Source organism: Arvicanthis niloticus, chromosome 24 (genome assembly GCF_011762505.2).
Source record: "Arvicanthis niloticus isolate mArvNil1 chromosome 24, mArvNil1.pat.X, whole genome shotgun sequence".
In the NCBI taxonomy this organism is placed as follows: Eukaryota; Metazoa; Chordata; class Mammalia; order Rodentia; family Muridae; genus Arvicanthis; species Arvicanthis niloticus.
In genome coordinates, this window is record NC_133432.1 from 31,512,320 (window position 1) to 31,527,975 (window position 15,656).

Genomic DNA, 15,656 nt, shown 5'->3' on the forward strand with positions numbered 1-15,656 from the left:
CCTCGAACAGTGGTAACTGGGATGAACACGGCTGAACCATGGTAAAAAGCAAGCACTTGTCAACTGGGTGCATGCAACATACATGTATGCAACATGCATGTAACCTCAGCATGCAGGAGGCTACTGCAGGAGGCACAGTGAGACCCTGTCTCACAGACTACAAACCTTTCTCATTTCCTGTGGCTTTGCCTGAGCAGGGGTGTTTGGCAATAGCGGAGACCCTGACTAGTATGTGTGGTGGTAGAAAGGTAGGGGAAGACCCTATGGGTAGCAGAAGTTCCACAAGTCAGGATTAGAGGGGGGAACTGAATCAGTAGTCAGGATCCAAGCAAGCTGTGCAACCTTTGAAATACAGCTTTGTGTTTCTGAGCCTCAGTTTATTTAGCAGTAAGATGGGTAAATATGCTAAGTGCACTTTAAGACTGTTATAGGGGTGGAGTGAAGAGTTGAATGAGGATGGTCGTGGGCTGGGGAGATAGCTCAGTGGATATTACACAGCTCAGTGGGCAGGAATGGCGGCCCACATTTCTAACTGCAGCATTGCTGTGGGGAGGTGGCGATAGGGGCCCAGTCAGTCTAGCTGAATTAGTGAGCTGCAGGTTCAACGAGACACCGTCTCAAAAAATAATGTGGCACGTGACTGAGGAGCATACCCAACATTGACCTCTGGCTTCTGCATGTGCATTGCACAGACACACACTGAGGCGTGCGAACACACACACACAGACACATACAGAGGCATACACAGACACACACACACACAGACACACATACACTCAGACACACAGAGACACATACAGACATACAGACACATATACAGACATACACTCAGGCACACACACAGACACATATGCACACACATACACACACACAGATACACACACAAATACACACAGACACATACAGACACACACACAGATATACCCTCAGAAACACATAGACACATACAGACACACACACCTATCTCACTCACAAAGTGATCTTGAGAGATTTTCTTCCTTTCTTTTTTCCCCAGTATTTTGAGACAAGGTTTCTCTGTGTAGTTCTGGCTGTCCTCGTTCTGAACTCACTGTAGACCAGGCTGGCCTGGAACTCAGAGATCCACCTGTCTCTGCGTCCTGAAAGCTGAGATTACAGGTATGTGCCACCACTTCCCAGCTTCTAAGGTATTTTCTGAGTGGCCGATGAGATGGGCAAGAAGTTGATCAGAGTGGTTCAGGGTCTGCGGTACCAGGGCAGACATCCTTTTCTCCTTTTGAAGAAGCTGTGAGGTAGACCCTCCTGGGCTACTCCAGAGAAATAACACATAGATCATCTCCAGTTACAGAGAAGGTAATTCTGGGAGTAGAGGTATGGCTCAGTGGTAGAGCCCCTTCCTAGAATCCCCCAGTAAGGGGCTGGGGCTTGGCTCAGTGGTAGAGCCCCTGCCTAGAATCCCCCAGTGAGGGGCTGGGGTGTGGCTCAGTGGTAGAGCCCCTGCCTAGAATCCCCCAGTGAGGGGCTGGGGTGTGGCTCAGTGGGGCAGAGCAGTGCTTCTAAGTAGGTGGTGTGATTGGCATCCAGAAACAAAAATAGGTTGGTGAGATATGCAAGAAGTCAGGTGTTTAGCAGCCTGCAGGACGTCTATGGCTGTGCACTTCCTCCCCTCCGGAGCTGACCATGCTGGGGCAGAGAAGGCAAGCAGCACTTTGACTCCAGCAGAGTGTGCCTCCTCTGTGTCACGTGTTCCTGCCTCAGTTGACCACTCTGCACTGAGATGCAAAAGGAAGCTCAGAGCAGCCTGTTGCTGGAGCCAAGCACGACCCGATCTTCCCACACCGATCTCCACTCCCACGGAGAGAGGAATCTGGTAGACAGTGAGTGCCACAGCGTGTAGTCCCTCTGCCTGTCTACCTGGAGGCTTTCCTCAAGTTCCAGCATGCTGGCTCCTGACTGTTAGAGCTGTCTGTGTCTTAGACCATGTACACACTCTGGAAAGCAGGGTCTGGGACACGCTGGGCTGTCTTCTTCCCCAGAAGATGGGCCCTGGGTGCATGTGGGGCTCCCGGAAGGAACCCCATGGTTTGGGAGGAGGGTCTGGGTGGTTCTATGAGGGGGCAGGGTGTGTCTTGTGATTGTAAAAGGCAGGAGGAACAGCCTCTGCCTTTCGTGAAGGAACCCTCCTAGCCTTGAAGGGTAGACACCTCCTTCTATATCCTTTGCTTCTGAGGGCTCAAAGCACAGCTGGACTCCTATGGAAAAGCACCTCTGTGAGGAGAGAAGGCACCACCATGTTCAGTTCTGGGATGGGAAGATGGCTCAGTGGGCAGAACACTTACCACACAAGCAAGGGGATCTGAGTTTAGATCCTGAACACTCATGTGGAAGACTGAGGGGGCAGTCTATGGGTGTGATGACCAGCCAATCTGGTTGGATTTTTAAGCTGGTTCAGTGAGAGACTCTTTTACCAAAAGTAAGGTAGACAACCATAGGTTTGACATTAACCTCTGCCCTCCTGACCCCCAACTCACGCATTCATACACCTACGCACACACTCACTCATGTACAGATGCACACATGTCCACACCCCTTCCTACTTGATTTGGGGAATGGTACCTTCTAGCGTAGATGGGGTCATTCTGACACCTGTTTACAGGAGAACTGCCTCTTGTCTGAGAGACAGTTGTGTGTGCTCAGAACAGTGACTGTGAGCCTTGTGTGTCTTCCACAGGTGGTCAGCAGGCTTTCGCTCACCTTGCTGAGAAATTCCAGAACAAGGCAGAATTAAGCCTCACAGTCTCTCAGTCCAGTCTCTATTTTCTGGGAGTCCTCAGCAGCTATCCTATAAGCCTGAGAGAAGGTTCTACAAGAGACCGTGGCTGTCCCCTGGGAGATTGATGGCCCGGAAAAGGAAATCAAAGGAGTGGCCAGGGGCCAAACACATGCCATGGTCCAGTGCAGACCACCTGAGGAGTTCAGCTTCGGGCCCCGGGCCCTGAAGGATGCCCTGATCTCCTGCGATCTGGCCCTGAAGAAGCTCTATGCCTCGGCCTTCACGCTGTCGGAGAGGCTCTTCCTGTCTGAGGCCTACAACCCTCACCGGACTCTTTTCAGTACACTGCTCATTCACTCAGCCTTTGACTGGCTCCTGAGCTGCCCCGAGGCCCCTGAGGATTTTGAGACCTTCCATGCTTCTCTGCAACTCCGGAAGCAGAGCCTGGCCCGGAAACACATTTACCTGCAGCCCATAGGTAGGAGAGCTGGGCTGGAGTCATTAGGACTCCTAGGGGCGTGGCTCAGTGGTAGAGCCCCTGCCTAGAATCCTCCAGTAAGAAACAGCCCCAGGCAGAACTAGCTTGAAGGAGATGGCCTGGTGTCAGCTAGGTACTTAGATTGCCAGAGTGTCTTGCCTTTTTAGCACCCTTCACTCTTGTCTATACTGGTTATTTAGGTGTGTGTTCACAGTCCTGGCCGTGATTTGGTCATAGCACACACTACCCTAGGCCCTGTGATCGGTGCTCTGAGGAATACTCATTTTACAGGCTGGAAAGCTGAGGTTGGAGATGTCTGGCTTGCCTGATGGTAGAGCTGGATTCTGGAGGAGGTGGAGTTTGAAGGCAAATCTTAACTGGCCTCATGTCCTCTTAGAAGACACTGGACTGGGCATGGAGGGGACTTGGGGATCCCCAGTGAATCCTTCCAGGTCTCTTCATCAGGAAGAGACTGGCGAGTCAGAGCAACCAGGACGCTAGGGAGGGAGGAGAGACAATCTGGTCCCTGTGTTCTCAGTATACCAAAGTTAGGAGGGCCACCCTTGGCCGAGGGCTACAAGGGCACTTATGGCTTCAGAATTGGGGGATGGAGGGTACTGGTCTCTGAGACATTGACCTGCTTTTCCTGGCCCTTCGGATGGCACCTCAGTGGCCAGCCTGGGTTTTCTTTCCTTTCTTTCTTTCTTTCTTTCTTTCTTTCTTTCTTTCTTTCTTTCTTTTTTTTAAATTATTTATTTTATGTACACTGTTGCTCTCTTCAGACACACCATTAGAGGGCATCGGATCCCATTATAGGTGGTTGTGAGCCACCATGTGGTTGCTGGGATTTGAACTCAGGGCCTCAGTGCTTTTGACCACTGAGCCATCTCTTCAGCCCCTGGCTGGGTTTTCTGCAGCAGTTTCTTACTGCCGTTTAGGGTCAGAGTGCTATGGGCACTGTGGTTTCTGCTGCGCAGTACCCCACAGCCTGCAGACTGCGTCACTCCATCCATGGCATCTGCTGGGTCTTGGTAGGAGGACTAGGCTGGACCTAGACTCTTGTCTTCTCCCCTCCCTCCATTCTCTTTCCATTCTTTCTTATTGCCAATGTGTCTATTTAATATGTGTATCTGTGTGCGCTCTTGTGAACATGAGTACATATGCCCTTAGAGGCCAGAAATGTCTGCTCCCCTTGGAGCTGGAGTTATGAGCAGTTGTAAGCTGCCCAACATGGGTACTGGGAATTGAACTTGGGTCTCCTACAAGAGTGGTATGTGCTCTTAACTGTTGAGCCATCTCTCCAGCCCTCTTACTATTTTTTTTTTTTTTTTTTTTTTTTTTTTTTTTGGTTTTTTGAGACAGGGTTTCTCTGTGTAGTCCTGGCTGTCCTGGAACTCACTCTGTAGACCAGGCTGGCCTCGAACTCAGAAATCCGCCTGCCTCTGCCTCCCAAGTGCTGGGATTAAAGGTGTGCGCCACCACCGCCTGGCTTACTATTTTTTTGATATGGGGGATTTTATGTAGTCTGGGCTGGCCCTGAACTCATTATTGAGCCAAACATGACCTTAAACTCCTGACCCTCCCGATCCTCCCGCCTCCACCTACTGCATCTTGGGATAATAGGTGTGCACCACCATGCCCAATTTTAAGGTGATGGGGATAAAATCCAGCCATATGCGTGTTCTGTAAACATTCTACCAATAGAGTCACACCCCCAACCCCCAAGCCTGGGTATCTAACAGCTTTGGAGACCCTGCAGCCCCTGACCCTATTTCCATCCTAGATCTGTACCCTGTTCAAGAGGCATAGGATACTTGTGCCCCTCCCTCTGGTGACTGTTCCCTGTCCCAGATGTCCTGACTTACCACTGTCAGCTGATGCCTCTCTGCCCCGGCCAGGCTGTGTTTCTCTAAGTGTAGCACCTGTTAGCTTCTCCCTGTGCCAGCTGCCCTCTTCTGGCCAGCTTCCATGCCTCTGCCTACCTGGAGTTATCACATGGGGTGCCTGCCCTGTCAGGAAACTGGTTGTTTCACCTGAGGGGCCAGCATGGGTGGGCCCACTGGGCAGGAGGCCATATCATGCTGATGGGCTCTTGTGCTGCTAGATCTGAGTGAGGGGCTGGCGGGATGCCCCCTGCTGGACCACCTTCGGAGCTGCGCAGAGGCTTTCTTCCTGGGCCTTCGAGTTAAGTGCCTGCCCTCAGTGGCTGCTGCATCTATTAACTGCTGCTCAAGACCCAGTCGGGACACCGATGGGCTCCAGCTTCACACAGGTAAAGTGAGGCAGGCTGTTGGGGACAGCCTGGGGCTCTGCTGTGCAGCAGAAGACCCTTCTGGAAGGAAAAGTTGGGAGGGAGGAGCCCTGGGAGAGAGAAGGAACTTTTCAGATGATTGTTGTTACACGTGTGAGTGTGTGTGTGTGCGTGTGCGTGTGCGTGTGCGCCAGAGAACAACCTTAGATATCAGTCCTCAGTAGCTGTCCACCTTGTTTATAGAGACAGGCTCTCACTGGTTTGGACCTTGCCAAGTTAGCTAAGCTGCTTGGCCAGTGAGCCCCAGGGATGCAGCTGGCTCTGCCTCCCCAGTGCTGGGATTAAAATCACAAACTACCTCGACTGATTTACTTATATAAAGTAAAATACTTTAAAAGATTGTTTACTTTCTTCTACGTGTATGAGTGTTTGTTTGCCTGTGTATCTGCACGCCTGCTGTCTGTAGAGGGCCTTGGATCCCCCGCAACTGGAGTTTCTGACTGGCGTGAGCTGCCATGTAGGTGCTGGGAACGGAACCTGGGTCCTCCGCAAAAGCAGCCGGCACTCTGAAATGCTGAGCCATCTCCTGTCCCCTCTCCTAGCTTTAAAACTAACGGTTATGTTTATTCATGTGCGTATTAATATGTTTTCGTCAGTTTATGTGGATCGCTGTGTGCAGGGCCACAGGCCCAGAGAGCATTGTCGACCCTGGAACTGGAGTTACAAGAGATGTGAGGCTTTATGAGACACTGGGACTCAGACACACTCTCTGCTCCGTTCCACCGTTGTGGGCCTTAAATACAGGAGCTCATGTAGCCCAGGCTGGTTTTCACCTTGTGATCCTCCTGCCTCAGCTCCTGAGTGCTCAGATTAACAGTGCCCAGAGACTTACTAGTTTTGATCATTATTAGTCCAAGGATTTTTTGAAAAACATTTCCAGGCTAATCTTGGTCCTGGGATAGTTTTCCCTCAGAAGGGTTTTCTCTTCCCCCTACGAGACCGTGCATGATGAAGGCATGATTCTTTTCTGGGCTGTTCTGTGACCCTTGGTAGTCTACATCCTGGGTGGAGTGTAGAACCCTTTGGCATCAGGCAGAGTAAGGACCTGTCTCTAGGGTCTGTGTCCTGCCTTAGAAGCAGCCGAGCTTCACTGTACTGTGGGCCAGCCTTCTCCTGGCCCTGCTTTCTCAGCAGGTATCTGGTTCAGGTAAAATTCATTGAGGTCAGCCAAAGTAGCACAGCGCTCCTAGCCTACTTACTCAGGAGGCTAAGGCAGGGCAATTTAAAGTTTTAGGTTTGCCTGAACTACAAAGTAAGTTTGAGACCAGCTTAGGTTACATGTGAAGATCCTGTTTTAAAAGTAGCAAGAGGATTGAGGTGTGTCTCAGTGGTAGAGCCCCTGCCTAGAATCCCCCCAGTCAGGGGCTGGGGTGTGTCTCAGTGGTAGAACACCTGCCTAGAATCCCCCCAGTGAGGGGCTGGGGTGTGGATCAGTGGTAGAGCCCCTGCCTAGAATCCCCCCAGTGAGGGGCTGGGGTGTGGCTCAGTGGTAGAGCCCCTGCCTAGAATCCCCCAGTGAGGGGCTGGGGTGTGGCTCAGTGGTAGAGCCCCTGCCTAGAATCCCCCAGTGAGGGGCTGGGGTGTGGCTCAGTGGTAGAGCCCCTGCCTAAAATCTCCCAGTGAGGGGCAGGGGTGTGGCTCAGTGGTAGAGCCCCTGCCTAGAATCCCCCAGTGAGGGGCTGGGGTGTGGCTCAGTGGTAGAACCCCTGCCTAGAATCCCCCAGTGAGGAGCTGGGGTGTGGCTCAGTGGTAGAGAATTTGTGTAACACATGCAGAACCCTGAAAACACTGAAAAAAATGTTTGAAGGGTAGTTTTGTTTACATCAATTATTTTGTCAAAATCAGTTTACTTCTTTTTTGTTTTAAAGTTTTGAAAAACTTTTATTTTTTATTTCATTTATTTATTTGATTTTGAGACTGGGTCTCAGTTGGTAGCCCTGGATGGCCTAGAGCTCACAGAGGTTGGCCTGCTTTCTGCCTTCAGAGAGCTGGGATTAAAGGCCTGTGCCACCAGACTGGCCTTTTTGTTTTGTTTTTTGTTTGTTTGTTTGTTTTTTTGAGACAGGGTTTCTCTGTGTAGCCCTGGCTGTCCTGGAACTCACGCTATAGACCAGGCTGGCCTCGAACTCAGAAATCTGCCTGCCTCTGCCTCTCAAGTGTTGGGATTAAAGGTGTGTGCCACCACTGTCCAGCTAGATTGGCCATTTTTAATTTATGTTTTTAAATTGTTTTTTAGACTTTTATTTTTATAAATATTGTATTAAAATATGTTATTAATATTCATATTTTTATATTTTTATTTTATAAAAGTTTTTTATTTTTATTTATGTTTTCTTTCTTTGTTTGTTTTTTTTTGTTTGTTTCTTGTTTGTTTCTTTCTTTCTTTGAATGTACGGATGCCCTGTCACATGTACACCTGCATACCAGAAGAGGGCATCAGATCCCTTTGTAGATGGTTGTGAGTCATGTAGGAATTGAACTCAGGTCCTCTGGAAGAGCAGCCAGTGTTAACCACTGAGCCATCTTTCCAGCCCTTTCCGAAATGTTTGAAGTCTCGTTATGGTTAGGCCATCTCTGCTGGACAGTGGTGTACCCACATGTCTGCAACCAGCTTTGGACTGTGAACACTTCCCTCTGACAGCCCGTCCGGCCCTCACTCTGCCTCTGTCCTCCCGACTATGATAGTCTCAGGCTGGTCACATAGCCCTGCGGTCTTACCCTCCCTGTCTCCTTGTGTCTCAGTCCTCTCCCACACTTGACATTTCAGTTCTCCATCACCCCCACTTTCTTTTTTTTTTTTCCAAGATAGGGTTTCTCTGTGTAGTCCTGGCTGTCCTGGACTCACTCTGTAGACCAGGCTGGCCTTGAACTCAGAAATCTACCTGCCTCTGCCTCCCAAGTGCTGGGATTAAAGGTGTGCACCACCACCGCCTGGCCTCCCCCACTTTCTGTATCTTTCCCTGCACAATCCCCACTTGCTCAAAGCCAGCCATCCACTCAGCAGGATGCAGCTGGGACACTCCCCAAACACGCATGCCCTTGGCAGTACCCAGAAGTTCCTGAGCTCCTGTCTTGCAGAGGCCTGGCTCTGCTCCAGTGAGCTCTTTCCTCTCTGTACTGGGTTCTTAGCAGTGGCTGACAGACCCAGATGCTGTCACTTCCCTGTCTTGTGCTGTTCTCCATCTTGATCTTCACGAAGGTGCTCCCAGCCCCAGCGCCTTCTCTGCCTTTGTCCACGGCAGACGTCCTCAGGCAGCTCCTTTCTGTCCCGTGTCCTTTCCTCCTCTGAAGTCACTCCTCTGGCTTTCCGGGGCCTCATGGGCCACCTAGATCCCCCCTCTCCACCCTCCTTCTGCCCTGAGTGGCTCAGACTCCTTGCTCTGACCTCGACTCTCTGGGCAGTGCAGAGCCATTGTCCTCCTCACCCAAATCACAGCTGAGGGGCCTCCTGCTGTTGTTCCCTGGGCCTAGGGACCTGGGTGTGGGTATTTTGGGGTTAACTGTTCAGGTGCCTGTTCCCTCCTGGGCTCTTTTAGCCGTGTGTGTGTGTGTGTGTGTGTGTGTGTGTGTGTGTGTGAATGTGCACATGTGTAGGAGTGTGTATGAGTGTGTATGTGTGAATGTGCATGTGTGTGGGAGTGTGTGTGGGAGTGTATGAGTGTGCGAATATGTGTGTGAATGTATGTGTGAGATTATTGGAATGTATGTATACATGCATGAATTTAAGAGTGTATGAGTGTGTGTGAATATATGTGTGTGAGAGTATATGTGTATGAGAGATGTGTGTGTATGTGTGTGTGTGAGAGAGAGTGTGTGTGAGAGATAGGGTGCAGAGGTCAGGACCTCAGTTAGGTCTTCCTCAGTGACAACTTATTATTTTGAGGCAGGTCCCTCACTGCCATGGGACTCACTGATCTGTCCAGGCTGACTGACCAGTGAGCTCCAGGGAACTAGCTGTTTCTGCCTTCCCAGCGCTGGGATTACAAGCCCCTGGGACTGGGGCTTTCTTACATGGGTCCTGGGGAATCAGACTCGGGCTCCATGTTTGCAAGGCAAACACTATATTCACTGAGCCTCTCCTCAGCCATTGACTGCCACTTTGGCCTCCCCACATGGAGGGGAGATCAGATCTCATGACCCAGGAGACAGAGACCCAGGAAATGACTGGGCCTAGGGATCCATGGCCTCACTCTTAGGCCAGGCCCAGGGTCCTTGCCACATTAAATAGCTGCTCTGGGTCCCGGGTCTTACCACAGGTGTGGCTTATCTGTATCCAGCTTTGAGAGGGGCTGGGCCCAGACCAAGAGACAGAATGGGAGGCTCATCTGTCTGCCCTGACCTTCTTCCTGCAGATGGCATCTTGTCCTTCTTGAAGAACAACAAGCCAGGGGATGCGTTGTGCGTGCTGGGCCTCACACTGGCCGACCTGTACCCCCATGATGCCTGGACCTTCACCTTTGGCAGATTTCTTCCGGAGCATGGTGAGCTGAGGTCCTAGCAACTTTGCCTAGGAGTCAGAATGACGTGATCCCAGCCCAGCAGTGCAGCGCATACATGTTCTCTCCTGGGGAGTGGGGAGATCTGTATGCACAAGCTTGAGGTTGGGCAAGGGGCTGGTCCACTGCGTATGGCAGGGCCAGGGGACCAGTTCCTCTTCTGGCTCTTCTGGGCTGCAGGAAATGGTGGGGGTGGTTTCACCCTGGATTCCTGAGCCATGGCTGTCCCTTGGACCACTTCTTCTGGCCTCTCCCCAGAAGTGGGTGTGTGCAGCTTCGCTCGTTTCTCTGGGGAGTTCCTGCAGGCCGGGCCCAGTGTTCCTGACCCAGCTTTGCTGGAGGCAGCAGCGGCAGGTGGCCCTGAGACGCTACCACATGAGGGAGGACGGACCCTGTGCTTCAGCGCCCTGGGCATGGTTCAGTGTTGCAAGGTGAGTGTGGGGGATGGGAAGGAAAGGATCAGAGGCCCCCTGCACAGTCAGCGGCTAAAAGGAAGATGGTCCCTAACTCTAAAGAGTGAGTGGTCCAAGACTAAAAAAACCCCATGATTCAAGACCACAGAGATATGACCCAAAGGGTTCTGGGATCTGGCCCCTGGTCCGGATGGCTTCTAAGCCTCCTCATGCTGTGTGGTTTTTTGGAGCCACTATGATGGATGCAGTGAGGGGGATGCTTGGATCACTGACCGGGGATCCGTTGTTACCCAAGGGGTCAGACTTCTTCCAGGGTTGCCCAGTGGGCTCGGGGATCCCTGGGTGGGAGTTACAGGGTACTGAGACGGAGGCAAAGCTTGGAGCCTTGTCCCCCTTAGGTCACCTGCCATGAGCTTTGTCACCTCCTGGGCCTGGGGAGCTGTCGCTGGCTCCGCTGCCTCCTGCAGGGGGCGCTTAGCTTGGATGAGGCACTCCGCCGGCCCCTGGACCTCTGTCCCATCTGTTTGAGGAAATTACATCACCTCCTGGGCTTCAGGCTCCTGGAGAGGTATAAGGTGAGTGTGTGGGGCGCAGGGCAGACACACAGAGGCAGTGGGAGGGGACAGTGTGTGTGTGTGGGGGGGGGGGGGGAGAAGAGTGCCAAAGGACATGCATACACCATCCTTCCTGGGGGGTGGGTGGGCTGCAGGTCTTTCTGGCAGATGAAACACCCAGTCTGGTGGTAGCAACATCTGGCTGCGGTGTGTGGAGTAGGGCAGGTGCAGAGCCCCCACCCCCTAGAAGTGCTGTATTTACAGAGCATTGGGGGAGGCTCTTTCTCTACATCTCCATGCCCTCTTTCCTGTTTTTTGCTCCACGGTGGACACTAGGAATCCTGTAGCCAGAGGGAGCGCAGCTCCTAGGACAAAGAGGAAGTGCATCAAGTTGGTGTCCAGAGGGGCAAGCCAGCTTGAGCTGGCGAGAGGGTGCTGCCCTCTGCTGTCAGCATGAAGTATTGCTACAAGCAACCTCCAACCTTAATCCCTGTAGGAAGGCTTGGTTTCAAACAAGGACACTTGGCTCAGGGTTTGGGGTCAAATGCAAAGACTGCTTATTTTTTCTTGAAATCCACTTTAGGTTGAAGTCAGGTTAAAGTTTTCAGTGCAGGGAGGGGGATATTCCTGTCTGTGTAAAAATTAGTTGTTTTCAGTGTCTAGGCTCAACTTACTTGGTAGGTTTTGTTTTGTTTTGTTTTTCGAGACAGGATTTCTCTGTATAGCCCTGGCTGTCCTGGAACTCACTCTGTAGACCAGGCTGACCTCGAACTCAGAAATCCGCCTGCCTCTGCCTCCCAAGTGCTGGGATTAAAGGCCGCTCGGCACTTGGTAGTTTTTCTTCTTTAATTTTGTGGTGTTGGTGCAACCTTTAATTCCAGCAGTGTGGAGGCAGAGGCAGGGGTATCTCAGTGAGTTTGATGCAAGCCTGGTCTACATAGTGAGTTTCAAACAGCCAGAACTACATAGGAAGACCCTGTCTCGAAACAAAACAAAAAATAACAAAGAAAGAAAATGAAAAAAGATTTTTATTTTTCCTGAGTGTGGGTGTTTTGCCTACAAGCACGCAAACCATGTGTGTGTCTGGTGTTCATGGGGGTGTCAGGTCCCTTCAGACTGGAGTCACAGATGGTTGTCAGCTACCATGTGGATGCTGGGAATTGAACCTGGGACCTCTATAAGAACAACTAGTACTCTTAACTGCTGAACCATCTCTCCAGCTCCCTCTCAGTTTTATAAAGTTCATTAATCATTTATTTGTTTGCGTGTGCATATGGAGCTGAGAGGATGTAAGTCACCTGGAGTTGAGTTGATACCCTGGGGTGGCCAGGTCCTTCATAGGGACTAGTGGGGCTCTGGCCTTCCAGGCTGCTGCAGGAGGTGGGGTCAGCTCAGTGTCACTAGGACAGTCCCTGAGATTCTGGCAGGGGCCACAGAGGTGAGGTAGGTGGGACACACTATATCTTGTCACACAGGATATAGCACATCTGGGCATGTGCTATTTCACACTACAGCACCCATCCTTTAGGAAGCTAAGAACAGCACAGCAGACAAGAGGTAGCATTTAGGGGGCAGGAAATGTGTTGATTCTTACTTTTGACCTAAAAATGTTTTAACTCGGGCTGGAAAGATGGCTCAGTGGTTAAGAGCACTGACTGCTTTTCCAGAGGTCCTGAGTTCAACTCCCAGCAACCTCATGGTGGTTCACAACCATCTGTAATGGGATTCGATGCCCTCTTCTGGTGTGTCTGAAGAAAACAATGGTGTACTCATATACATATATAATGAATAAATACATCTTTAAAAAATGTTTTAACTTAGAGCTGGAGAGATGGCTTAGTGGTTAAGAGTGGTTTGGTTTCAGTACCCTTGTCTGGTAGCTCACAACTGCCAGTTAACTCCAGGTTTGCAGAATCTGATGCCTTCTTGTGGCCATTGTGGGTACTACATGCATGGGGTGCACATGTATACACTCAGGCACATAAAATACACATAAATTAAATCTTTTTTAAAAAGACAGTGTCTCATTAAATAGTTCTGGCTATCATGGAATTTTCTCTGTAGACCAGATTGGCCTTAAACTTACAGAGATCTGCTTGCCTCTGCCTCCTAACTGCTGGGATTTAAGGCGTGCAGCACAATGCCAGGCTAAATTTTTTTTTTTTTTTTTTTTTTGGTTTTTTTCGAGACAGGGTTTCTCTGTGTAGTCCTGGCTGTCCTGGAACTCACTCTGTAGACCAGGTTGGCCTTGAACTCAGAGATCCCCCTGCCTCTGCCTTCTGAGTACTGAGACTAAAAGTGTGCACCACCTCCACCCAGTGGAAAAAAGTTTTAACTGTAGGGGCAGGAAGATACCTTAGCAGGTATGAGGGTGTGAATCTGGATCCCTGGCACCTAATAAAAAGTTGGTGGGGAGGCCATGACAGTAGGGTCCCTGAAGTACGCCAGCCAGTCAGTCTAACCATGGTGAGCTCTAGGCTCACTGAGAGACTGTCTCAAAAAACAAGGTGCCAAATGAGGATGCCTGTGTTGATCTCTGGCCTCCACATGCACGTGTATGCAATATACACTTGTGCGGTATGCATGGTGCTAACTAACACACACACACACACACACACACACACACACACACACACTCACTCACATAAAGTTCAGATTAACTATAATCTTCATGTGACTCAACTCTTGAGCCGTGGCTGGGTTAACAACTAGCTTGCCAAGTACCTGTGACAGGTGGGCTTCTGGGAGTTGGGAAGTCCAGCTCGGCTGTGGCCTGGACTCTAGACCCCAGACCCACCTCAAGGGCCCTCATGGCTCCAGCCCCATGCTGGCTCCTGGGCTGGCCCTCAGTGGCTCCCTCACTAACCTCAGCCTATGTTTCTTCCCACAGAGACTCCACACTTGGACTCGAGTGATGGTGGAAATGTGGTCTGGTCAAGGAGCTGAGGAGCCATCTGTGTCAGAGGACACCTTACCCTTCAGTGCTGACTCAGGCATGGGCTGCGAGAGTGACACAGAGCCTGTCACCAGCCCGTCAGAGCCCGTCACCCCTGATGCGTGGAGTCATACCTTCCCTGATGGGCCTGAGCCAGTGTCTGAGGATGGACTGAGCTCCCTCGTGGCCTCAGAAGTGTTGCTGAAACTTGGGGGGCCTGTGGACGCCATGGAGGAGTACGGACAGTGGCTGGGTGCATGCATCCGGGCCCTGGAGAGGGAGGTGGCTGAGGAGGAGCTGGTCCAGGTGGATGCAGCCGTGGATGCCCTGGGCCGGTGGGAGATGTTCACAGGGCAGCTTCCAGTGACCAAGCAGCATGTGCCCTGTGGCAAGGATAATGTAGGACTTCGCAGGGTCCTGGGGGACAAGTTCTCTTCTCTGAGGCAGCGACTGAGCTCCCGCAGACTTGCCAAGGCCAGTTCTTCTCACTGCCGCTGGGGGCCGGAGAATTAACACAGCAAGATAGATCATCCAATGCAAAGAAGTCAGTTCCTGGCATTGTTTTTATCCTGAGGATACTAACCAACCCTGGGTGTCCAGTGACTGAGGGTACTCTGGTGTCTGCAGGGTTAAAGCAAAGGTTCCCCAGAAACTAAAGAAATGCTCCTTAGGTGCTTGACCACCCGGTCCCCGTGTTGTGTGGCCTGCAGCCATAGTTGAGAGGCAGGTTGCACACGCTTACTTCTTCCCGGGAGGGAGGGGGTTTTGGTCTGTCTAGTTACTCAATAGCTGGAGCTCTGGGCCACCCTGCAGCATGGACTATGTGTGTGTATGTTTGTATCTCTATGTGTCTGTACACGTGAGTGTAGTTGCCCACAGAGGCCAGAAGAGGGCATCAGATCCCTAGATGTCATTACAGGAAGTTGTAAGCTACCCGATGTGGGTGTTTGCAATTGAACTCAGGTTCTCTGCAAGTGCAGCACGCACCTTTAATGTCTGAGACGTCTCTCCAGCACCAATTTATTTTGGCCTGTGTCACTCACACAGGGTTCTTCTCTGTGGGCAGAAGGACTTTCTGCTCACCAGGGCTGCCACAGGTGTTATCAAGAAGCTCCTGTGAGGCTGGCAGAAGTAGGGGTGATGGGGTTGGCCGTGGAAGGCAGAGGTCACATCTCCAATGCTGGGGCTGCTGCCACGGTTAGGTCAGTGTGGTGGTTAGGGCTCAGCTCTTTTTCTTTGATGACATTTTTCCTGTCTCTGTCTACATAAACTGACATAGGATGTTAAAATTATCCATCCACAGCTGTACTGTTTTCTTCCTTTGTTTCTGTGTCATGTATTGTTGAAGCTCACACACACACACACACACACACACACACACACACACACACACACACACACACATATTGTTTTCCTGAAGTGATTCTCATTGTTCTCAAATATCCCAGCTGGCTAATTATGCCAGTCTCAGTCCTGAGGCGGGAGGAAGGTGGGCTCTGGGCTCTCTCAATTGTGGACAGAGACAGAAGAGCGGACTGTGTGCATCTTGTAGGTGAGTGGTTGTGTTAGTTCTCTTTTCGATGCTGTGACAAAACACCCGAGCAAATCAACTTAAAAGAAGGAAGGGTTGTTTTGGCTCTCGGCTTCCAAGGTGTCCTCTGTGGTGGTCTGTGTCCATGGCCTTTAGGCTGTGAGGAGGATGAGGAAGAACATCATG

The 15,656-nt window shown here is 51.1% G+C and overlaps 1 protein-coding gene across 4 annotated transcripts in view; it reads left to right on the plus strand.

The window, feature by feature from the left end:
* The window catches only part of Amz1 (archaelysin family metallopeptidase 1), a 28,876-nt gene extending 13,645 nt beyond the window's left edge, over positions 1-15,231 (plus strand). For 3 of the 4 annotated variants that reach the window (XM_076923537.1, XM_076923539.1, XM_076923538.1), the window contains 6 exons: positions 2,711-3,230; positions 5,335-5,502; positions 9,894-10,022; positions 10,296-10,468; positions 10,849-11,025; positions 13,895-15,231. In XM_076923537.1, the coding sequence (XP_076779652.1) occupies positions 2,927-3,230; positions 5,335-5,502; positions 9,894-10,022; positions 10,296-10,468; positions 10,849-11,025; positions 13,895-14,452 (1,509 nt within the window). In that variant the 5' untranslated portion in view covers positions 2,711-2,926 and the 3' untranslated portion in view covers positions 14,453-15,231. Of the gene's footprint in view, positions 1-942; positions 1,857-2,710; positions 3,231-5,334; positions 5,503-9,893; positions 10,023-10,295; positions 10,469-10,848; positions 11,026-13,894 lie in introns of those variants that run through there. The other variant, XM_076923540.1, reaches the window with a different exon arrangement.
* Positions 15,232-15,656: the final 425 nt, after the last annotated feature.